This window comes from Pocillopora damicornis, chromosome 6 (assembly GCF_964200805.1).
Source record: "Pocillopora damicornis chromosome 6, jaPocDami1.2, whole genome shotgun sequence".
Taxonomy (NCBI): Eukaryota; Metazoa; Cnidaria; class Anthozoa; order Scleractinia; family Pocilloporidae; genus Pocillopora; species Pocillopora damicornis.
The window spans coordinates 4,041,281-4,064,542 of record NC_142675.1 but is presented as its reverse complement, the minus strand read 5'-3'; the positions used below and the strand labels follow the sequence as shown (position 1 = coordinate 4,064,542).

Below are 23,262 nucleotides of genomic sequence, written 5' to 3'. Positions count from 1 at the left end.
CTTAAACAGGATGTGCAACTTCACTATTTCTAATTTTCAAAATAACATCTTTCTTGACTACAAGCTCCTAAGATATACGGCACAAGCATCAGCGATCACAGTCTTCATTTCAGGGGATGAAAATTCTTCTCGAAAATATATTCTTTCTGAATATGTGCATGTGGCCAGATGAGGATGAAAGACAAGAATCTCCGATAATTTCACGGTATTAAAATGAGAAGATTTTTTTCGAAACAGGGGCAAAGTGTTATGTATTCTGCCACACAATGCCATCCAAACTTCAATCCAACCCCCATCCCACCCCCGGCTCTACGACGCTTGAATGGCTACATGGCTTTCCCGGGGTTTCTGTATTGCCTGAATGAAGCAGATCTGATTTCCAATTTTCCGTTGAATATGCAAAGGGCAATTTTTACTCTAAAAATAACCAACCTTTATTTGACTTACTTTTTGCTATTTTTTTTCGAATTGAAATGTACTGAATTCTTTGTCATCACAACGATTTAGAAAATAAGACTCCTAAATTCACACGAACGCTAGGTGTAAGTATTTGTCACAAAGTCACGCAAGCTATTTATAAATCCTTCTGTACTGTAAGGCCAAAGACCATGCCTGTCACGCAACCCGTAAGGTATTATATACTTCTCATACAATCCATTAGGTATTACACTGACAATACTGCTTTGGTGTTGAAACTAAACTTTTGCATGACAGATAAAAAAAATAACGATAGTTATGAAAAATCATTTCCTCTTGCTACAGCTTGACATCATTTGGAGGTTTAACTACTACAGCATAAACGGGTTGAGGTTCCTGAGAGACAAGATCCTGGTCTCTGTCTATGATTTGTGTCTCTGTTACGGACACAACCTTAAGAGACATTCTTTTTTCATTCTTTGGCTGCTCTTTAGGCTGAAACTCCTCGTCTGCGCCAAAAGAGCAGCTAACTTCTCTGATGCTCTCATTCAGGCTTTCAGTGTCGAAAACGAAGTCGTCAAGTCCAGTCTCCTCGGGTTCCGGGAGAGGTTCGGGGAAGCTTTCGACTGATGGCATGTGACGAATGGTAGAACTATGGGTACTAATTGAGTTGTCGTACATTCTTTCGATAGCTTTAGATATGTTGCTGAAGAAATGGGACGAAAGGATAATTCAAATTCAACGTTTAAAATCTGCAGCTAATTAAGGCAACTTTTGCTACATTTAGCTACACGGGATCTGGGCACGAGACAAAGTTTTGTTCATAGCTTACCTGTAGCCGTACCTCCTCCCCCCCCCCCCCCCAGGTAAAAACGAAGGCGAGGTTACCTCGCTTCCATTTCACCTTGGGGGGGAGGGTACAGCTACACGTAGGCTATCTTGTTCAAAAAAAGTCCCATACCCAGACCTTACACGGCTTAGTGGTTTTAACAGTCAAACGGTCGGATGCGGATACAAGAGAAGCCCAAAGGTAAGTGTCTTTTTGTTGTTAGACGGTCGTAAATAAAGAGAGTTTCGGTGCAACTTACTTATCTGTTTGGGGGTTATGTCTTGTTATCAGGCCTTGATTCAGTTTTTTTTTTTCGGAAGCCTAAACTACTGGTTTCAACTATTGAAAGACGTTTTGCAATCCAACAATGCCTCTCTCAAGTAAACTCTTTCAACAAGCCATCTCCGAATTACCTTTAGCCTCTTTCACTGTTCTCTTTTGATGAAATGAGATTTCAATCACGAGCTATCAAACCCACTTCCACATGATGCTTGTGTACCAAGCCTCCTACTAATCAAGAGGCTTGCTACCAGGAGGTTGCTAGACCATCAATTTATAGAATGGACTGCTTCGGCTCCAGTCTCCCAGCTAGACTAAACCTGTTCACCATTCTATTATTGATCTCGAAAAGGGAGAAATGCTTCGCGTGAACAAAAATCTACTTTATCTAAAATGGCGACCGCATGGGTAATAGTTGTGAGGCAAATGAGTGACCCTTTCGACTCACCTTTCTTCATCTTTCATTCTGGACTTTTCCATTTTGATTTTAAAGAGAATCACAAAAATTACAATGATTACCGCAACAATGGCGGCGCAAATCAACGCCAACGATAAAATCATTTCCAAACCTAGATAAAGAGAAATAACTGTAAGGTGCTGCTTTACTAAAGGACTTCTTAGGATAGTCGTTTCTCATTTATTATTAGGGACCTTAAGCAGTCACGACTGTAAGGCCGAGGAAGACGTCGTTAAAAAAATGGAATTCATTCTTTTTTATTTAGAATTTCGTGCATGCCTGGATGTTTTATATCATCTCTTACGGAGCCACACCTGAGCAGCATTGAGTTTTTAGTGGAAACTCAAACAGTTTGCCGTCGGGTCTTTGTTATCAAACCACGTAAATTTTGGTAATTTCAAGTTGTTGTTTTGCAGAGGGCGGTTAAGAATTGTACTGCCCATCACGTCTTCGTTTACTTATTTATTTATTTATTTTGCCACGTCCTCAGTCATAAAATTATAAAAGCTGCACATTTAAGATTTAGACTAAGTACAATTATGTAAGAAAAGTAAGTAAAGGAAATTTTACAACAATCACTTACTAAAACAAGATGAAGAGCTGCATTCTCTTCTATCTTCCAATCTTTGTTCACAATCAGATGAGGATGTACATGTACGAGTCCTCGTTTGTTCACCATCACAGGACTTAGAGCATTTGCCCCAGGGACCCCAGTTACTCACAGACTGCCCAACTGTAGGATAACAAAAAGTCACTCTGTTAACAGAAAATTGTGCACTTCCTTGATCGAGCACTGAGCGTTGCATAAATGATATATCTGGTCAAATCTGACCGACAAGAATTGAAATCAGCAGGTTTGAGATTTTTAACCTTATCTTCGATTATATCAGTCAAATACGCTTAATTAAGAATTGAAGATGAACCAGTAATAAATGACGCATGCGCCATGAGAGTAAAAACAAGAGCACATAAATTTGATCCGAATTTTATTTTAATTGGCTAGCTATACCCAAAAGTTGTGAGAGTGAACAAATTTTGCTTTCCTTGACACTTTAAATTGATTAAGCAGCCTCTTTAAAGAACCATTCGCTGGTAGACGTGAAATTTAATTCACCACATTTTCTTCTTCCTTTTAAATTATCGACTTTAAAAACTGAGTTTAGTTCAGCAGCTTCTCAATATCATGCAATTTTTTAATTTATTCATCATTTGAAATAACTTTTAAGACCTACTTGAGGGTCTATTAAAACATCTGCAGATTTGCTGATAGGCATAGTTTTCAAAGACCATGTAGCAGACAGAAGGGACTGTGAGAAGCATATGAATGCATCGTAAGGTAATTTTTAAAATACACTTAATTCCAGGACTAGGAAGCCTTTGGTGGGTTACCGGTTGGCTAGGAACAGTAGTGTTTGAACAACTACAGAGGTTTCAGAATGACTTCATCGTCTCGTTCCCAACAGGTGTTCTGAGAGTCCTATTAAATTCATTGCACTTTGAGTATTCAAAAGATTGAAAGCTTTCGATAAATCATTGTAAAACGCCATAGGATAGCTTTAGTGGAATCCTCTAGATCTTTTTAGTAAAAAGACGAAATGAATCTGTACCGGGGTTCTCAATTCAGTTTGCTTTCGCAAAGCTCTCTAAAATTCACTTGCTAAATTACTGTCTTAATTTCGGGAGATATTGATTAGAGTTCAAGAATTTCGAAATTTGGAGGGAAAAAAACCCTTGAATACAACACAATTCATGCTACGCTTCAATTCTTCCAGTTGGAGTGTTGGTAATCATGAATATTCCACCAAAACATGCAATTGCCGTGAACAAAATCGAAATGGATGACACTTGAAAATAAATTATTAATCAAAATGGGTATATTTGTTTACTTGTTCTTCGTATAAACTGAAATTTTTATTTTTCAATGCGAGGAAGTATAAACAGTTTGTTGCGGGAAACGAAACCTTACTGCTGTATTAATAATAACCTTTGAAAGATTATTTAACGTCTGCTAACGCTAATTTGCCAAATGATAGGCGCGAATAACATTTTGACGAACTGATTGTCAGTGAGTAACAGTTTCCAAGGTAGCCAAAATACATTACATATATCCTAAATAGCTTCAGAAACGGCGTGTGATGCATTTAAGGACAGAAACCACCGACTAGAGCACACGCTTGATTAAACATATAGCAGCAATATTCCATTTAGGAGTATTTTGTGTTGCTAACCATGCTCTAACCCGAAAATGTTAACTTCCTTCGATGCATATACAAGGGAGATCTTACTTGAAAGCTCTCTAATTGAAAAGATAAATAAATTTACTACAGCAACGGCAGTTTGACGCACTCACCTACGTCGTGGAAAGGAAATATTATTTGGAAAACAGCTACAAAGCATACTCTGGTTGAAACAAATGCCATCTTTGCTGTAAACCAAATCCTTTTGAAACTTTTTCCTTTTTCAACCGCAGAATCCTTCAAAATGTCACCATTCGGAGCCAAAAGTTGTAAAAGCCTCTTAATTTGCAGGTATAAGTCGTAAACAAACGCCAGAAAACAAAGGCTGGTTTGTGGCCGGATTGAAAGAGAATACCTTTCTACAGCAAACTAAAGACCTCTGAGTATCATAATTACGTGGTTCCTACGGAGTTTCGATGCTCGAAATTAAATTTACGAATGTCGCGTGTTTGAGTAGACTCTAAATGACTATTATTTTCCAAACGATTGCTTTCGTCATAGCCGTCAGAAATAGCCTCTGTTGGAGAGAAAAAAAAAACAAAGAGAACAAATTTTTGCCAGAGGCATGCAGCAGTTATCCAATGAAAGTGAAACAGCAGCAATTTTATTAAGGCATGACCTCACTCTCTTGTTTCCCTATTCGACCGCGGAAATGCTTGTATTTTTAAATATATTTCGAGTGTTTTCTACGTGAGATTTCGATTTAACCATCTATTTTGGCAATAAAAAACAAAATTTGGTTTCAAAGAGTACTTCAGATTGGAATTTATTGGTACTTGGGTAAAATCGGTTAAAGACTCTTAAACAGTCTCTGTTCAGTTTTTGGTCTCAGACTGCGTACAGCATTTTTGGATCGATAACCCCTACGGCGATAAATGATCCCTTAAATAAATTTGTTCATTGAATTATTTTTTAACTTATATAAAATACATATAGCTATGATAAGAGGCGAATTCCTCTCTAACAAGCCTGGGCCTTTCCTTAAAATCGTACAAAGAATACTCAGACCGCATCATGCGCCAAACTGAAGTGCAATTTACTTACGACCAATGGCTGTGAATGTAAAAAAATCATATGTGTGAAACGTGGTTTATGAAATGAATATGAAAGCGATCTTTTACAGTAATGAATTCTACTTAAGCAGTAGTGAAAGTAAGATCGCTTTCATATTCATTTGTTAAACCACAGTTCACACGTATGATTTTCATATATTCGCAGTCATCAATTCATCACTTCACAGTTTTATTACGAACCAACATAATAACCAGTTCCCAATTGGCTTATTAGCTCATTTGGTAGAACACTGCAGCCGTATCTTAGAGGTCGTGGGTTCAAATCCCGTACTGGCCTGAATTTTTTCGGGGCTCATTTTCACCACTGCTCAAGTAATATTCATTATTGCGAAAATCGCTTTTATATTTATTACGTACGACCATCGTATGAAATATTTTTTTGCTCGTACTCCGGGCCCGGAGAAGTATAAAATGGGGACTTTGAAGAAAACGTGCCTCACAGAAGATATTCCTAGGCGGAAATAGGCTAGAAAGTGTGTCGCTCTCTAAGCCAAAAATCTATGTTTCTACCCTGAAGCGAAGGGGGGATGAAAGGGAAGTAGCTCGACGAGACGAAAAAAAACAGATTTCCACTGAATGAATATTCAAATCACAATGTAAAACTAAAGGTTACGTCGGAAACAGATCGATTAGATTATTGTAAAATAAGAAACTCTAAACGCACGTGCATGACATCCACGCGCTATCACGCGATGCGTGTTTTTCCCACAATGCTTGACGAACTACCGGTACCCAGACTTCCCTCCAGCATAACAGGCATGAGCTTTGATATTTTCTAATCAGTGTGTTCAAGATTGTTTAGTAATTTGCCCATTTTCTGAACTTTGGGGCCTCGATAGGCCCAGAGAGGAATGAATGCTGCCAATAACGAAGCATGCTGACTTATCTACGGGGTCTAACGCACACGAAAGAGAAACAAACGTGGCGGAAAACGGCGGACCAAGGAAGAAGAGGCGACTGAGCAACACTGTCAAGAACGGAACGTGTAAGGCAAGCCCCGATCCTCTGCAGAGTGAATTAAATTTTCACCCTCACAAGAAACAAAAGACAATTCTTGTTCCGGGAGGCGTCGAAAACGCTGGTTCCTCGATGGCTGAGCCGCAGAGAAAGGCGAATTTTTCTGCTTACGGAAATCACTTTCACGAGCGCTCTCCTCTTGCAAACAATTCTGCTAAGCCAGGCCAGGCCAAGAAGCTCGTGATTAAGAACTTCAAAGGTTAGTCTTATTTCTCTCTCCTTTTTTCTGATGCTCAAAGGGCTGAAACCTTAAGTTTTTAACTATTTTATCCCAGAAAGACATACGTGAGCATACTTAATGAAAATGTACGCTTTATTCAGTCTAAACGTTAAAATAACAAGCCTAATTGCATGGCTTACACGAACCGCTTCGTTTTGTGAACAGAAAACAGTAATTCTTCAGCTAAAGCATTGGCGTATGAATTACTTTCATTTCAGTTATGTGATCAAAAGCCTCTGTTTACTTCTGTCGTGCTCTATGTACATAATGACACTTCCAAATGGAAAGCAAAATGTTAAATTTAAAAGTTCAATCGATTTAGCGCTGTATAACGTCACTGTTTATAACTTACTACTATACGTACATCAATTGTTACTTATATTTAACCTGTTTTTACGTTTGACTGCTTAATCACCGACATGACGGTAGTTTTGGTTTTTAACGAAACTTCCTAAATCCTCCAAGTACTTGTTAAACTTTTTGCACAATTTTCACAGATGTACATAGTGCCTAAAAGACATTTTGTGTACAACAAACAATGTTAAGGCTTAACACAAACAAATTTTGTCTCAATTGTTGTTGTTTTTTCTGTGGTATTTGATAAAAGAATGGCAATTTTGTGGTCTGTGACAATTCACTTTGCTTTAGAGATGCCAGACTTTTTAAATGGCACCAACACTAGCTCCAATATTGTAATTTTCAGGAACATCTAGATGCACTTTCATTCTCTGGGCAAATATTTAAATATTATTAGCAGTTACATGACTTTAAGCATGAAATCCCAAAAGACCTAGTTCTACTACATAGTTTTAAGGCTAAACCCAGAGCAAGAGGTCAAAAATTTTTATTTTATTTGAAATTTAAAACTCAACAATTACCTAGTGTACTTCATTTAATCTGGCAATTCTACAGGACTTAAGTTATATTTGAGAGGCTACAGGAATAGACAATGACTTGTTTTGCATTAGTTACAAGATTATCAGTCAACCCTTTAATTCCCAGAAGTGATTAACACGTAACTTCTTCCAATAATATCCATACATTATCCAGCTAACAGGTCACGAGAATATTTAACCCTTTAACTCCCATGAGTGACCAAGACAGAGTTTCTCCTTACAATATCATTACTGTATTAACCAAGCAAGTGATGAGAATGAAGAAAAATATCAATTTGGGTATAATTAGTTGATCCAATACTAAATTCTCTGAACTAACATTATAAGAATTGTATGGTTGACAGTAAGGAGAATTACAAATTTGATCCGGGAGTGAAAGGGTTAACTAGTCAGATAGAAGTTGTTATCATGATATAGCACTAAATTCATGTTACTTATTTACAAGGTAACATTTAGCCACCAGAGGGGAGAATTAAATATCAGATCTTGGGAGTTAAAGGGTTATCTAATACTTGGCTAGTTATCAATATGAGTTTTTCTCCTCACTGCAAATTTGTTTTTACTGAAAATTTAGTTTTTGGTAAATATCATTAATTCATAGATTGGTTATTTGAAATTTATTGAAATCAGCATTCAGATTGAATTATTAAATGAGAAAGGCTGAATTATTTTCAGACAAGTAAGTTCTTCTCTCACTTAAGGATAAAAAAGCACAAACATTTATGTTTAAAATCTGTATTTCAATCAGCAGGAAAACACAACATGATATTGTAAGAGGAATTTTGTAACTTGTGAGATTTTAAGGGTTATTGTTAATCTTTGGAGTCATTGAAAAATTGATTTGATTCAATTGAGTCCTGGAAAATCACTTCTGAAAATGGGTACAAGCTTAGTAAAGTGAGGTGCCATGCCCAAGAACTTAATAAATTAAGCAGGCCAGTCACAAACCAAGACATTTCAGTCCAGTGGAGCAGTTTCCTAACTGCTAGTCCACAGAATCTCTTAGAACCCAACTTGATCAATGACCTATCTATTTGTGTTTGTCCTTCTAGCCAAGCCAAATTTGCCCGAGAACTTCAAGGAAGCAACATGGCAGAAATTAAAGGAGGCTGTTCAAGCAATTCACAAGAAAACATTTGTCATTTACAGCTCAGAGGAACTTTATAAAGCTGTTGAAAACATGTGCTCCCACAAAATGGCTGCCACATTGTATGACTTGTTAAAGGCAGAGTGTGAGTCGCATGTGAGGTCAAATCTTCAACAGTTTGTTTGATATCCTTTTTGAGTTGCCCTTTATTTACATGTAATTTAGGGCTTTTGTGTGAAAGGGTAGCATATCGGTTTTGGGACTGACTTTTGTTTTTTCTGCGGGATCAAGCTATTTAACTTTTGGCAGACTGGTTGATTTGTGCTTACTTCAAAGGAAATTGCACTGTTTTGCAGAAAGGAGGTGTTTTTTTAAAAGCTTTAAGATATTGTCTGACAAGAAACAAAAGCTCATGTAACGGTGGAATTTCGAGCTCAGTTAATTCATGGACGACATAGCACAAATCCTCCTTTAAATTTTTCACATCAAAACAAATTTGTCTGCTGGAAGTTTTTTTGATCCTTTGTAAGTGAAAAGCATCACAAAAATGATACACATCCATTCGGCAGTGAAAAGGGCTTCAAGCTCAGGGATTGTGAGTGTATATACTTTTCATTTTTGTACACATGCAAAATGCATTTCAGTGTTCTCATTCACTTCTGGTGACTAGGTGCTTGAGAGAAGACTTAAAGCACGTTTCAAAATTTTTGTTGGTCCCTTGTTCTAGTAAAGTTAATGTCCATGCTATAGTATTAGATAGTTTTTTCTCTTCTTTGGCCTAAAAAATACAGTGCAGCTGTCCCATGTTAATCCCAACTGTGTCTAGTTAACCTGTTAGGGAGAGAGTGACTAGCATCTAATTTCTCCAAACATCACAACTTAATCAAACACTAAGGTAATAAGAATGTAGGAAATGACCATCCACTCAAGATGCCCTTGATTGTTAAACAAATTCTCGTGGTCAGTAGCATAGGAAATGTGTAGAGAACTGTGTGACAAATATGCATGCTGTTGTGAAAGTGTGGAGGGTTGATTGAGAAGGAAACCCATAGCTTGTACAAACCAAGCACAAACCAACCCTTACAAGCTAAATCATGCATGTCAGAAGTATGGCAAATACTTGCCTGTTACAGGATATAAAAACTGTCAGAAGGAAATACTTCTTCAAACTCCTTAACTGTCAGTTACTGATTCAATGGATAGTGAGTTGTACCTGTCAAAACTAAACCACTGTTGGGAAAACCATTGCAGAGACATGGTATGTTCACACACAAGACAGGGGTTTCAATAAGTTTTGAAGTAGATGGCATAAAACTGCAAAGTAGTCAGTTAAAAGAAGTTGAATCTTTACTCAAATTTTTTTACTTTCAGAGAAAACATGTGGAAATTTTGCTTGACATACATGTACATGTAGACTAGTGGAAATTTCAGTGGTGTAATAGTCAGTGTGCTGAACTCTGAGTTCAGAGGTCTGGGTTCAAGACAGGGGGGGGGGGAAGAGGTTAAAGTGTTGTGTTCTTGGGCCCCTCTCCACTTAGGAGTATAAATGGGTACTGACAATTTGTCTGGGAAGCCTGATGAAATTTTAGGGGGGTAACCTTGTAATGGAATAGTATCCCATCCAGGGGGGAGTAGTTATACTCCTAGTCACTTGTATGGAAATCAGTATTATCTCTGGTCGGGGGGGGGGGGGGTGGGTTTGGGGTCACTTCGCTCAAGTACAGGTTTCACCTTTCATGAATTTGCAGGTTTCTGGCTCCCTTTGAAACACATGGAAGAGGAATGTAAACTTAAGTGTGGCAGTATAGCTGTTAATATACTAGAATATGCACAGAAAAACAAAGAAGTGAAGAAATCTTTTTCCCTCTTTCCTCTCTCTTGCAGATTATGATTAGAAGCATTTTTCTGTATCTGGACAGGACGTATGTTCTTCAAAACTCAACAATATTATCCCTGTGGTAAGAAAAATCTGACTGTTTAAAATGAACTTGTTTGTTCTTGCTACTCTTGTATTATTACAGCTCTAGGGTAGTATTTTTCCAGAATTGACACCAAAATTATCTCTTTTTTCCCATAACCCCCTGGAGATCATGGAGAGAAAAGTATCATCTATACATTGTCCAGCTGACAGTTGACGAGAGTACACAAACTTATCAGTGGCTGAGAGTTCTTTTGTGACGGCAACAAAGTTTCTTCACCCTTTGACCCCTAAGACTGGCAAAGATCTAATTTCTTCTTACAATACTACCCCTGGATCAAACATTAAGGTTACAAGATTAAAGGAAATGACCAGCAACTAAAGAAGCCCTTGGTTGTTAAAGAAATTTTCCTTGTCAGCTCCTTTGTAAATGTATAGAGAAAGTATGGAGAATATGTAGCTGCAGCAAGGCAATCAGGTTAATAGATGTATAAAATATATTGTATTGTTTTGTAGGGATATGAGTCTGAATTTGTTTCGTACACACATCATGAGTAACAAAACAGTACAAGAGAGGACGGTGGATGGTTTACTGCAATTAATAGAAAATGAAAGGTGAGAATTATATAAACAAGATGATTGTATGATTCTTAGTATATATCATGCACTCAAGTAAACAACAGTTTTTATGCATGCTGATTGGCTACTTCCAGAGACAGCATGGCAAGATTTTTATCAGTTTGATTTAAGCTATGTGTTTGTATATTGTCAAAAGTAAAGAAATTTTTGGTCATTTGGTGATTTAGGCTTTGACATGTACATATTAGATACAAGCAAAACAGATATTTGCCTTAGGTGTAAGTAAAAGTGGTGAATGTGTACCCTATTACCTCCTGGCTCAAGAAGTGTCCATCATTATTTACCTGCTCCTTGTTGAAGTATGGTTACTTACATACATGAGTGAAAGAAACTGTGTTGCTGCATTGCTAGTGATGAACAAGATAATTTGGCTTTATCAACTGACTTGATAATGTGAATTGGCCACTCAGTGTAAGAAGATTCTAGGGCTGATGTTTCGAGAATCAGCCCCTGGCACTCTGACAAAGGACTTATACTCAAATCATCAGCGTTAGAATATCTTAACAGTGGCAAATTCAAATTATCAATATAGTTAATAAAACCACATTATTGTCAGTTATTATTTTGTGTGTGTGTGTGTGTGTTTGTTTCTTAATTCCACTCTTGTCCTTGGTTTAAATGGCTTATTTGAAAAAAAAACTTTCTAGTTCATTTAAGTGATGGTTACATTGTATGTTCTTTTCATATTTCTAGACATGGTGAAGCAGTTGACAGAACATTACTTAAAAGCTTGTTGAGAATGTTAGCTGACTTGCAGGTAAATTCATGAATGCACAGAGTAGTTTGTGGTGGTGAAGTGGTAGCTGAATGTTTAACCTGTTCGACTCCTGGTGGAAAGGTTTGGGTTTGGGATGTAGCTGAGTCATTGTTTTGTGTTCTTGGGCAAGACACAGTGCCTCTCTTCACCCAGGATTATAAATGGGTCAAGGTGAACTGTCAGGAAAGCTGACAAGATGTTGCAGGCAGAGGGGGCGGAGGAGATGGACCAATGTAATGCAATAAGCTCAATTTAATTCTAACCCTTAAAATGTAGCATTTTCTTTTATTCATTACATGTCACATCACTGCTTGTGCAGTTGATTATTAAGTTATTGACAGAATGATTGTGTGCTCTCGGATTAGATGTATGAGGATGCATTTGAAACAAAGTTCCTGAAGGCAACAGAAGCTCTTTATCATGAGGAGGGAAACAGATATATGCAAGAAACAGATGTAAGTTATCATCCCTTCTACAGTATTCAATAATGGGAATTGCATTTGCTTTACTTTGCTGTAGTTTCTCCTTTTTTTCCATGCAAGAAAATTTTTACTCCAGATAAATCAGATGTCAAACAGTTATAACCAGTTTCAACATTGACACTTGCATTGCCTTGCTCTGGTACTCTTAAAACATGTTGCAGTTCAAAACCAACTTTTGTTGCTTTTTAACTGGTAACAGAAAAAGGTTTATGAAAATAGCAGGATATATTTCAGCCTGTGTTGGGAGCAGCTTCATGGAATTGTAAACATGAAAAGCACTGTACTATTAGTTTGATGTGTCCTCCTTCCTCTCACTGAAATCACCAGGTACCAAAGTATCTTGCTCATGTGGACAGAAGACTCAAAGAAGAAAATGACAGACTGCTTCACTACTTAGATCAGTCTACAAGGTAATAACTCCTCTTACTTTGAGACAGAATTAGGAAATGGGGTTGTGAAATTAGAAGAGTTAACAATGGGAAGGGAAGGTGGGTTAGAAGAACCTCTTGGAGAATGATTTTGGAAGGGAGTGGAAGCTTGAGCTGTTGAAAGCTTGGTGTTGAAGTTCTGTGATTCACCTTCAACTTCAAAGTTTGCATGGTAGTGAGAGGCTTGATAAACATGTTTTCAAACTTCTTGAAAGTGTCTCAGTACACTGTTAATACAACTGTTTCTTTTTTATTTATTTCTCTAGAAAACCTCTTATTCCTTGTATTGAAAAACAGTTGTTAGGCCAACATTTGACCAGCATTCTCCAAAAAGGTAAGTTTATTTAATGCACTTATATCAGGGTTTGGAGGGGTCCTGGAAAACCTAGAAAGTCCTGGAATTTTATTTTGCAATTTTCCAGGACTTTCCAGTCCTGGAAATCTGCTTAAAACTCGAGAAATGAAGTTTTCAGAATTTTTACTGCAAGAGAAATGTAAGTGGACGGTAAGGAAGATTTATTTTGAATTCTTGGGAAAGAGTGAAATTTTGAGCCCTGGATAAAATCAGTCTGAATCCTGGAAAAGTCCTTGAATCTGTCTCAGAAAAAGAGTATGAACCCTGTTATATGTATGTATTTTAGTGGTAAGTTGGACAATCTACACAATGCTTCTGACACATGCTTCTGCATTACGAACAAAACTTGTGTGATGTCATGCAACATAACGTTAGTTTTTACATGTACAAGTCTTGCTTATTTAACTGATACGACATTTTGTGTGGCTGCCTGATCTTTCTCGTGTTTCAAAAGTTCTCTATTATAAGACTTAGAGCACCTTGGAAATCTGTTGATCATGAGGTTTTTTTTGCGTGTGTTTTTCTTTTAGGTTTTGACAGCTTGATGGCAAGTTACAGGCTCGGTGATCTAGCCCTACTATATCAGTTGTTTAGCAGAGTGAAAAGAGGACAAGATGAATTGTGCAATGCTTTCAATGAATACATCAAGGTAAAGTGGAGACGCAGAAATTTCATTTTACCTTTAAACTCGTGTGTTGTCGCTTTATAAAGACACTATTTACTTTGGTTGATATGAGTTACTCTCGTGAACAGAGGTCTTGTTTACGTTCGTTTCATGCCGAGAGTTTGAGCTGCCGGTGCATCACCTCTAACAGCCTCCCACTTATCAAAATAACTCAAAGAAAGCAACGTGCAATTGAAAGTTAAATGTAATTCAGGGTTGCTTTTGTTTTTCGGTACTTCTCTCTGTGATTGTTCCAAAAAACTCCGTCCACTTTCTCAACCAATCAGATTAAAAATTGAAATCAACAATGACGACCTGATCACCCGCGTTTTCCCGCGCTTTTGGCAGGCCGCGTGTTTTTACTTTGAATTTTCATTGGTTAATGATGATGTCAACCTTTGCTCTGATTGACCGTCGTGATCACTTTGGGTTTGGATTTTTCACACTCAATTAAAAACTGCTTTATTCTTTTCCCGTTTTTTTTTTTTTTTTTTTTTTTTTTTTTTTTCAGAAACAAGGAACTAGCATTGTTCTTGATCCTGAAAAAGATAAAAGTATGGTACAAGATTTGCTGGATTTCAAGGAGCAGCTTGACAGCATCATAGAAGACGCTTTTATGAAGAGTGAGAAATTTGTTAATGCAATGAAGGTATAACGATGTTTCGTTTTTAAGAAATTGGTGATGTAATAGGATTCCCTTTTTCTCCAACACTCGATATTTTCACCTTGTGTTGTGAACGTAGAATTTTGCATGTTGCACGTGTGACTATAGCAGTGTTGTTATGGTAACCGAAACTATAAACGTACGGGTTTTTTCACCTTTGAGGGGCTTTTTGAAGTTGGAAGCAGTTGAGTTCACATGATGGTCATCAATTTATCCGGTGCTCTCATGGACAAAATACGAATTCAGATGCGGCAATTTATTCATTCTTTGAACGCGTGTTTATAACACAAATAATTATGATTCAATGTAATTCTCGTGCAGTGCAGTAATCAGAAAGCAAACCGTATTCTTTATTTGTTTTTACATGTATAACTATTGACGCCTTCTTTTCGACAAAGAACTGCACAAACTATTCCGCATATCCACATGTCCTGCCTTTCCTTACGCAGTCATCGTTTGGAAGGCTGTGCATAGCTTTTTGTTACGTTTCTTTGAAATTACTGTTTGATTTAAAGAGTTGTAACTTGGCTATGTTTTTTTGTCTGTTATTGTAGGATGCGTTTGAAGCATTTATTAACAAGAGACCGAACAAACCTGCAGAACTAATAGGTAAATGAAACACGTAGCAGTACAATTAGTTATTTCCGTCTTGGAACTGATTATTTTATGGCCGGCTGCTTGGAGCATACAGTGCCAACTGTGAGATTGTGCAAAGAGGGAGGGCACGGTAGTGCCCTCACCCCTTCTCTCCTTGTGTCCATGTCCTCCTCCTCTTGGGTAGAAATTTGTAAAACTTCAACATGGCGGCCGATCTTTTCGCCAAATAATACGGAGCGCAGGGTTACCAAAGATACGTTGCACGTAGCATGGAGTGGAGGGTTTATTTCAGTGTACATTGCGGTATTGTGCTGTAACTTCCTATTTCTTTCTTTTCCTTCTATAGCAAAATTTGTTGATTCCAAGCTAAGAGCAGGAAACAAGGTAAATCAAAACAAAGAGTAAAACGCACATGTGCTTTTATTTATTAACTATTTGACCCCTAAGAGTAACTAGCATCTAATTTCTCCTTACAATATCAGCCCTGAATCAAACATTAAGGTCGCGAGAATTTAGGAAATGATCACAAACTAGAGGAGTTCTTGATTGTTAAACGAATTCTCCTTGTCAGAACCTTAGGAAGTATATAAAGGACAGAATGGGGAATAAACACACTGCCGTTAGGGTGTTAGAGTTGATGGTGTGCATAAATGGAGGCTGAAAAATTAATTTTTGTCTGAAACTGTTTGTACAGGAAGCAACTGAAGAGGAACTTGAAAAACTTTTAGACAGAATAATGGTGCTCTTCAGATTTATCCATGGTACGTACTTACGAAAGTATTATGTGGGATTGATAAGTAAGTGATAACACCCACCGATCATCGTGTCCCTGAATGTGCACGCGTTGCGGACCAATTGTTTTGAAGCCTTGTTGTTGTTGTTGTCCTCAGGTAAAGATGTGTTTGAAGCATTTTACAAGAAAGACCTGGCAAAGAGACTGTTGGTTGGCAAGAGTGCGTCGGTGGATGCAGAAAAATCAATGCTGTCTAAACTGAAACAAGAATGTGGTGCAGCATTTACAAGCAAGCTTGAGGGCATGTTCAAAGACATGGAGCTTTCCAAGGATGTGCTGGTTCATTTTAAACAGGTGAATTAAAGTAGAGTAGCAAAAGCGACATTGAGTGATTTTCCAAACCAAATCGTCCGATCGTTCTCTGTCATGTCGGCCGAAATGTGACATTCATGGTTTGAAAAAGTTCTTCACATTGCTTCACTCTACACCTTTGCGTAATGAACCCTTTTGGTTTGACTGTGAGTTTTATGCATTGTACTGTATTGTTAGGTTTGAAGTAGGCTCAGACCTCCTGTTATTCGGTATTATTTATTTCGGAATCTCTCTGTGAGTTCCTTAATGTAGGGAACGATTACTTGGTAGGCTTTTGTTGGTTTGTTCGTCGATGGAGTCGCCGCCTTCACCAATCTGTCGTAGTACTTCTTCTCTCTTTGGGTTTGAGCCCCATTCCCTCGCCGTGTAGCTTCCAATTGGAGATCTGGGCCAAGTTTCTCACTAAGTAATGGCTAAGTGAACAATTTACAGACATGGAGGATACGTTGGTTTTCCGTATCAGTTCTTTTTCTGTGCTCAAATCTGTAAAATTGGAAACTGCAACTGAAGATACCTCAACGGTTACGGAGCATCTGTAATGAATCGGTGATTCTGTATGTCACTGTGTACACTTCGACGCTTTTAAATTAGTGAGATGCGTATTGACTACATTGCTTATTGTTCACAGTATCTGCAGCATCAGGATCTCCCAGGTAGTGTAGACATGGTAGTCAGCATTCTTACCATGGGTTACTGGCCAACCTACACTCCAATGGAGGTGCATCTGCCATCAGAGGTAACAACACCTTTCATAGTATACGATTTCACCTTCAATGTTTAGTGGTCATCACGGTTGTTCATTTGTTATCCGCAAGTATGAGTCCAGAGAATATTTAATGACGTAAAGTCCTGTGAAAAATCAATCAAAACTCTGAAAGAATATGAGAGACAAATGATCTATCAGTTCCACATGTTCACCTGAAAAATGGGGTACCAGGTTGTTTATTTATTTAGTACAGCGTCCTTGCGATTTTCAGATCCGGTTCTCCAAAACCAATGACTTCCTACTGTTCCTATTCAAGGTCTCCGTGCCAGTGAGAAACCCTGTTTAGAAAGTCGTTTTGTGAAATGTCATACCCTGTCCAAACTCAAGAGACCTCGAAAACCATTCTCTGTTTAGCAGAAAAGACTTCCATAGGTCTGTTGATACCCTCTTCACAGAGGGTATCAATAGGGTTAACCGTTAACCGTAAAACGGCCAAAAACTTTAGCGTAAAAATTGACAAATTTTAAACCGCTAGTCGCAAAAATAGTTAACCTCCAAAAAAAAATCTGGTGAAATTAATGGAAAGATGTTCTCCGTTAGCCGTAAAAGCCGTCACCCCATTGAGACCCTCTTTCTTTACTCATGCTGTGGTACTGACAAGGAGAATTTGTTTGAAAGTCAGGAGCTTCTTAAATTGATGATCAATTTTTTCAATCTCATGACCTTTAACTTGTTGATTCAAAGAGGATAATGTAAGTAGAACTTAGAAGCCATTCACTCTTAAGGATTGATGAAAAGTTATCTTTGGGAGTCAATGTAGGAAATTAGACACACTTGTATTTTTGTACCATACCAACAATAAATTTACATTACGATAAAAACATTCAAATGATGTGCATATTCAAAAGCGCGTTACATTGCATTAAGGAGAATAATCTTGTAATGAACGCTTTCTTATGATGTGGATAGGATGCATAATAATTTTACATCGAACTTGATGATACTGAAATTATTGGTCGTTAAGAGTCTCTTGATTAACTTTTTGATGATGACTTCCAGATGGTTGAATACCAAGAGGCGTTTAAGAAGTTCTACATTGGAAAACATGGCGGAAGAAAACTTCAGTGGCAGAACACGTTAGGACATTGTGTTGTTAAGGCCGACTTTGGTCCTACGGCAGATGTGAGTTATTTCATTCCAATGGTTTCCCCCTAACTCGCCCTTCCAAGGGCTTCTGAAAGAGGAGCTCTTTCAGTTTTTTTTCCCTATATTTTGGCTTAGACTATGTTGCCTTGAAGAGGAATGGATCACGGAATTTTAGGACGAGCTCCCTTTTCGATTCGTGCGTGCATGCGTGATATGCGGGTTTTTGAGTTTGGAGGGCGAAGGGACATTTTGTTTGCATCGCTTTACATAGGTGAATACATTATTCTAACCGTTATGAGGACAGTTCTATCAGCCTTAAGATGAATGTTGTTTCCTTTCCAACAGGAGAAGAAAGAACTTCAGGTGTCGTTGTTTCAAACTTTGGTGTTGTTGATGTTCAACACAGGAGAGACTTTTGGCTTTGACGAGATAAAGCAAGCCACAGGAATAGGTGAGACCCCAATGCAGAAAAATTGTAGAAACAATCAGAAACTGTTACGAAATTTCCATACGTTACCTCCCTAGAATTATTTATGATGACAGTTTGTCATTACAATCCCGATTTTCTATCTTGATACATGTTTGAAATTTCTCATTTTTAAAGGAACTGCAGATCATAGATTTGTTCTTCGCGGGAAAAGTTTTTAATCAGTTATTTTCTTTATGTGCTCTGCCCCTTCAACTCGCTTACCATCTTTCCTCCATGTTCGTTTCTTATTTTGTCTGTTTTTGATTTTAGCCCAAACGAGAGCCTGGTAACGCGCTTGTAAAATCATCCTCCGTAGGCGACAAGCCTAACTCCTCACACCCATTCCCCCACGTCTCTCTCTGCGTTTTGAAGAGGAAGTTTAGGATATGGTTGATTTATCAGAGTGAAGGATTTTCTGGGTGTTGTACAAGCATATAAGGCAAAAGCTCACAAAAATTTACACTAACTTTGTTTTAAGAGAATTGGCTTTCTTGTTTGTCTTTTGAGAGATCCTGTAAAGTTTCGTCTATAAGGGGAAAGCCAGGATACTTTCAGGGTTCTCTTGTACTAACCCCTCTCCTCTTCCCTTCTTTTGCCTTTTTTTTAACAGAGGAAGGTGAACTAAGACGGACGCTACAATCCCTTGCTTGTGGTAAAGCGCGTGTTCTAGTCAAGAAACCCAAGGTACACTTGCACTTAGAGCATAATTTTAGAGCAAGTTTTGCTGAAGGGTCCAAAGGAGGCTGGGATTGCGATGCGTAATAACTCGGGATAAGCGGAGAAAACTTGCAAGTTGTGTAAATCACGCGCGTTGAGTCAGTGGTTTGCAAGGTTTTTTCTCGAGTTTTCCTAATATCACGAAAGGTTGTGAGTTTACCTCTTTACTCTTTTCACTCTAACATCAATATGTATATTCTCCATACCGCTCTCTATACGTTTCCTATGGTGCTGACAAGGAGAATTTTTTTAACAATCAAGAGCTTGTCTAGGTGGTGATCGTTTCCTTTATTCTCGTGACTGTGATCTTAGATTCAGGGGTGATATTGTAAGGAGAAATTAGATGCCAGTCACCCTTAGGGGTTAAAGAGTGAAGAGACTTGGTTGTTATGACAAAAGAACACTCTGCAACATTTTAAAGGAGAAATTAGATGCAAGTCACTCTTAAGGGGTGGAAGGGTTTATCCTGCACACTGGGCGTTAAGAAAACTCCGAACTTTCCTGGTGACATCTTGAATTCGTTCTTCTTTATTTTGCTAGTGGTTCTTACTTCGTTTCTCTTTATTTTTAAGGGCCGTGATGTCGACGATGGCGATACGTTCTTCTTCAACAGCGAGTTCAAGCACAAACTTTGCCGAATCAAAATTAATCAAATACAACTCAAAGAGACGGTAAGATAGGCCGAGAGCTGCGCCTCTTCTTCCGCTCAGTCATTCGCGCGAGAGAAAAGAAACCAATGTCACGCTCCACGAAAGCTTCTTGAATTCGCGCGACGCCCTCTCATGTTATATTTATTTACTCGTTTGATTATTTTTTGGTGGTATCTGTTTACTTTTACGACAGACTTTGGTTGGGAAGAGAGAATCACCTACCGAAAAGAGTAGCTTCTGTTGCGCAACAAACAAATTGAGCAGGACCAAAATTGTCACTCGAATCGGTGCCAACTCTTGTTTTTAGATGGGTCTGTCCACACTTATGTTCCTTTTCTTAAGTTCATGCCCTTGTGTTCGCGTTTGTTGTATCATTTGCGTTTCTCGTTTCGTTCGTGTCCTCAGTTCGTGCCCTCATTTTGCTCGTGCCTGTTCTCTGATCTCATTACCAGAGAGAAGAAAAGAGAACTGAAAAGATTTCTGGGCAGACCAGCCTCCATGAGACCGCTGTTCCAAAATTTCAATTGCGGCTCTTTTCGTCCTTTTGATTCCGATGCGTCACACTGTCATAAATGAATTACAGAACTCGGTTCATTAGGGTAGGTACCGTGTTTTCTAACAGGAATTTTTTTTCTTTTTGGTTCTTTAGCAAGAGGAGAATATTAACACAACAGAGCGAGTGTTCCAGGATCGACAATACCAGGTGACCTGTAGATACTTTTTCTTAATTAATCTTGTTTTATAATGATAATATTAATAAGAATAATAATGGGTGAAGGGCTTGAACCTGGTGTCAATTGAAGTTCTTGTGGGTCCCGCATTGTATAGTCCACTTCCGGTTTAGCTACCGTATATAGAGGTATATACCACTCTGTCTGAGCCCATTCATGCTTCAGAATTGCACTATGAAAGGATTCAGTGGTTGAGTAAACGATTGTTCTTTGCCGTTGTAGATTGACGCAGCCATTGTCCGTATCATGAAAACTCGCAAGACCCTCAGTCACACGCTCCTGGTGACAGAATTATTTAACCAGCTGAAATTCCCTGTGAAGGTAAGGCTTTTCAGCTACTCATGTTACTCTAACAATCGAGCGGAGCCCTTCTCTAGGGATGCCCCTTATTAAAAGGGCGGGGCTACAACACCCTAAATTGCAAGGTGAGATAAATTATCCTCGAAAATTTGATCAATATGCTTTTTAGTGTCAACCCTGAAACGTGGCGTTATGCCGAATATATTATGACCAAAGTGTTTCATTTTGCTCAATTAAATAGTTCTTGGTTTTAAAGCTTGGTCAATGTGTAGAAAGGCACGGTTGCTGATTTTGCTGGTGACGAAAAAAAATAGGGTGGGGTATTTGAACACAATTTTGGCCCGAGGGGGGAGGGGAGGCAGGGCGGAAGTTTGAACAAACTTGGAAAGACGTTGAAGCTTTGAATTGATCGACGCATAATCCGCGAGAGGTTTAATAGGATTTCTCTGTGGTAATCAAGAGTTTATACAAGCGTGAATATGACGAATTTTTGAAGCCGTCTCTCGTCACCGTTACATGGTCTTCACTGAGAGAACGAGATTACAAAGTTATTATGGTCTATACGACTCGTGTGGAGCTTAAGTCGTTGGCACGCCTTCCCTTAGGTGGTAGACAGCTCTCCACTCCACATAGTAACACAAATTTTGCCATTTACCTTCTTTCATAAGTTACTTAGAATTCTACCCTTTCCTCGAATGATGTTGCTTGAAGTTAGTGAGCATTTTGTAAACACTGGGCAAAATTAAAAAGTGGGAGAAAAGGAGATATAAGAAGGTTTTACAGAAAACTTTATAAAAGTAATAGTACGTTCCGAGACTTTGGCCACTCATTGCAAAACAACAAATTTTTGGGTGATTCTACTCGAGCAAATGATTCAGAAATAAAAGATTAGAGCGGCAGATACAATTGTGGTTTCTTCTCTCTTCTGCCACTTTCCTTCCAAGCCCTCCAAAGGGTACGACAGCAGCTCTAGAAGCGCCGCTAAAATCCTCAACTGTACCACTACATAAATGTACCTTCTTCAGAAAGGTCGTGCGGGGGGAGAGAGGGGGGGAAAACCAACGCCCCATTTCCCAGTCTGCTTTTGTTGTTGTTATTGTTGTTGTCAAACTCAGTTTCATTCCGGTTGTTTGTGATTCCTAGTTCCAACGACACAGTACTTGTTTTCCCAGTAATAAACAGGCATAGCCCAGTTTTTCATTCAACCCCTAAGTGTTCTGAGCACTCAGAACACTTGGGGCCTTTGGACTGGTTTTTACTACTTTACTGTCTTCTTTTATAGCCTACAGACCTTAAGAAACGCATTGAAAGTCTGATAGAACGTGACTACATGGAAAGAGATAAAGAGTTTCCTAACCAGTACCACTACGTTGCGTGACACAGCGAAACTACCTGTCGTTACACAAGAATTCTGCAGATACCTGTCGCACCTCTGGTTGTTCCTGGATTAGAAACTGTTGTAATTAACTACAGAGCAGTCACGCTTTGCTTCGTGGAAACTTAATCCTGTGCCTGTAGCAGTTTCAAGCCTTTTCTTGTTTAATTGGCGTGGCATTCTTTCAGTACAAAGTTCTGATGAGGTGTTATATCAATGCGATTACTTTGTTCCTATGCAGTGAACTCTGAAAGCAATTTCCGCCTTCTTCACCCGGTACAAGCGGTATGAGTAAGGCGTATAAAGCTTTCTCGTCCACGCGCGTTTCCCGCAAGAGTTATGCGCCTGTCATGTGCGTCTTCCGCGCAACTGACAGTTTCTTCCCAGCAAATCGATTACTCCTGCAATATACAGTTTTCTCCAGTGAATGCAAGATAGCCACGGTAGGATAAAAACCCGGGGCAAATGGCAACGTATCGGTTGTGTATAGTTTCTTGACGCGTGACCATGCAAACTGGCCTGCTTCGTGGATGGCTCAGGTGTTGGAAGTGAAAGTTACGCAACGTAGTCACGCAATGTAGTCCGTACTAGAACTCTCTCAGCCATCGAGTCTGTGTTCAAATGTTTTGTTGTACAGCGGAAGCATTGGAGTCACGCGAACGCACTGGTAACGAATGGTTCTGTCTACCCTGTATCAGTTAAGATTTCGCTTTTGTACAAAGGTATATAGAGTCTTAATGTTCTGAGGAAAAGAGATAATTTGTCATAGGGGCCTGTGTATTTTAGTCGCAATAGTGTATCTTTTGTGACCTTTTCGTCTTTTTTTTTTTGCTTGATCAAACTGATCTGAGTTTCAAATAAACTGTTAATAAAATACGTTTTAGCAATATACAGCTTTGTTGAGTCTGTTAGAAACCTCTTCGTCTGTATCAGTGTCAGTATCTGAGAAACTACGCATCTACCCCTCCCCTAACCCAATAACAGTCAAATGATAGAAAAGTCGAGTCATTAGCGGGGTGTGGGGAAAGGTGGGTGCTACAGACTGCC

General features: G+C 38.6%; 2 protein-coding genes across 2 annotated transcripts; one reads left to right on the top strand and one right to left on the bottom strand.

Annotated features, from left to right (window-relative positions):
• Nucleotides 1-409: 409 nt before the first annotated feature.
• On the bottom strand, nt 410-4,819 carry LOC113671621 (uncharacterized). The gene is made up of 4 exons (XM_027187866.2): nt 4,333-4,819; nt 2,566-2,715; nt 1,974-2,094; nt 410-1,123 (listed from the first exon to the last, which is right to left on the bottom strand). Exons 1-4 carry the CDS (start codon nt 4,400-4,402, stop codon nt 757-759), a joined length of 708 nt encoding a protein of 235 aa, XP_027043667.2. The 5' UTR covers nt 4,403-4,819; the 3' UTR covers nt 410-756.
• Nucleotides 4,820-5,385: 566 nt separating this feature from the next.
• On the top strand, nt 5,386-23,104 carry LOC113671632 (cullin-4A). Its single transcript, XM_089210294.1, has 23 exons — nt 5,386-6,508; nt 8,478-8,697; nt 9,701-9,770; nt 10,397-10,470; nt 10,947-11,045; nt 11,763-11,826; nt 12,192-12,281; nt 12,636-12,718; nt 13,003-13,070; nt 13,622-13,740; nt 14,267-14,404; nt 14,974-15,028; nt 15,363-15,400; nt 15,711-15,777; nt 15,907-16,103; nt 16,750-16,857; nt 17,887-18,009; nt 18,319-18,424; nt 19,053-19,126; nt 19,732-19,830; nt 20,459-20,512; nt 20,763-20,861; nt 22,123-23,104. The coding sequence occupies exons 1-23, from the start codon at nt 6,148-6,150 to the stop codon at nt 22,216-22,218; spliced, it is 2,502 nt and encodes an 833-aa protein (XP_089066420.1). The 5' UTR covers nt 5,386-6,147; the 3' UTR covers nt 22,219-23,104.
• Nucleotides 23,105-23,262: the final 158 nt, after the last annotated feature.

Excerpts from the sequence above, each read along its gene's own strand:
- LOC113671621 (XM_027187866.2), bottom strand. The coding sequence starts at position 4,402 with ATGGCATTTGTTTCAACCAGAGTATGCTTTGTAGCTGTTTTCCAAATA. Across the intron at positions 2,095-2,565 it reads CAGCTCTTCATCTTGTTTTA|GTTTGGAAATGATTTTATCG; the intron begins GTAAGTGATTGT and ends CTCTTTATCTAG. Across the intron at positions 1,124-1,973 it reads AGAATGAAAGATGAAGAAAG|CAACATATCTAAAGCTATCG; the intron begins GTGAGTCGAAAG and ends CCATTTCTTCAG.
- LOC113671632 (XM_089210294.1), top strand. The coding sequence starts at position 6,148 with ATGCTGCCAATAACGAAGCATGCTGACTTATCTACGGGGTCTAACGCA. Across the intron at positions 13,071-13,621 it reads GACCAGCATTCTCCAAAAAG|GTTTTGACAGCTTGATGGCA; the intron begins GTAAGTTTATTT and ends TTTTTCTTTTAG. Across the intron at positions 14,405-14,973 it reads AATTTGTTAATGCAATGAAG|GATGCGTTTGAAGCATTTAT; the intron begins GTATAACGATGT and ends CTGTTATTGTAG.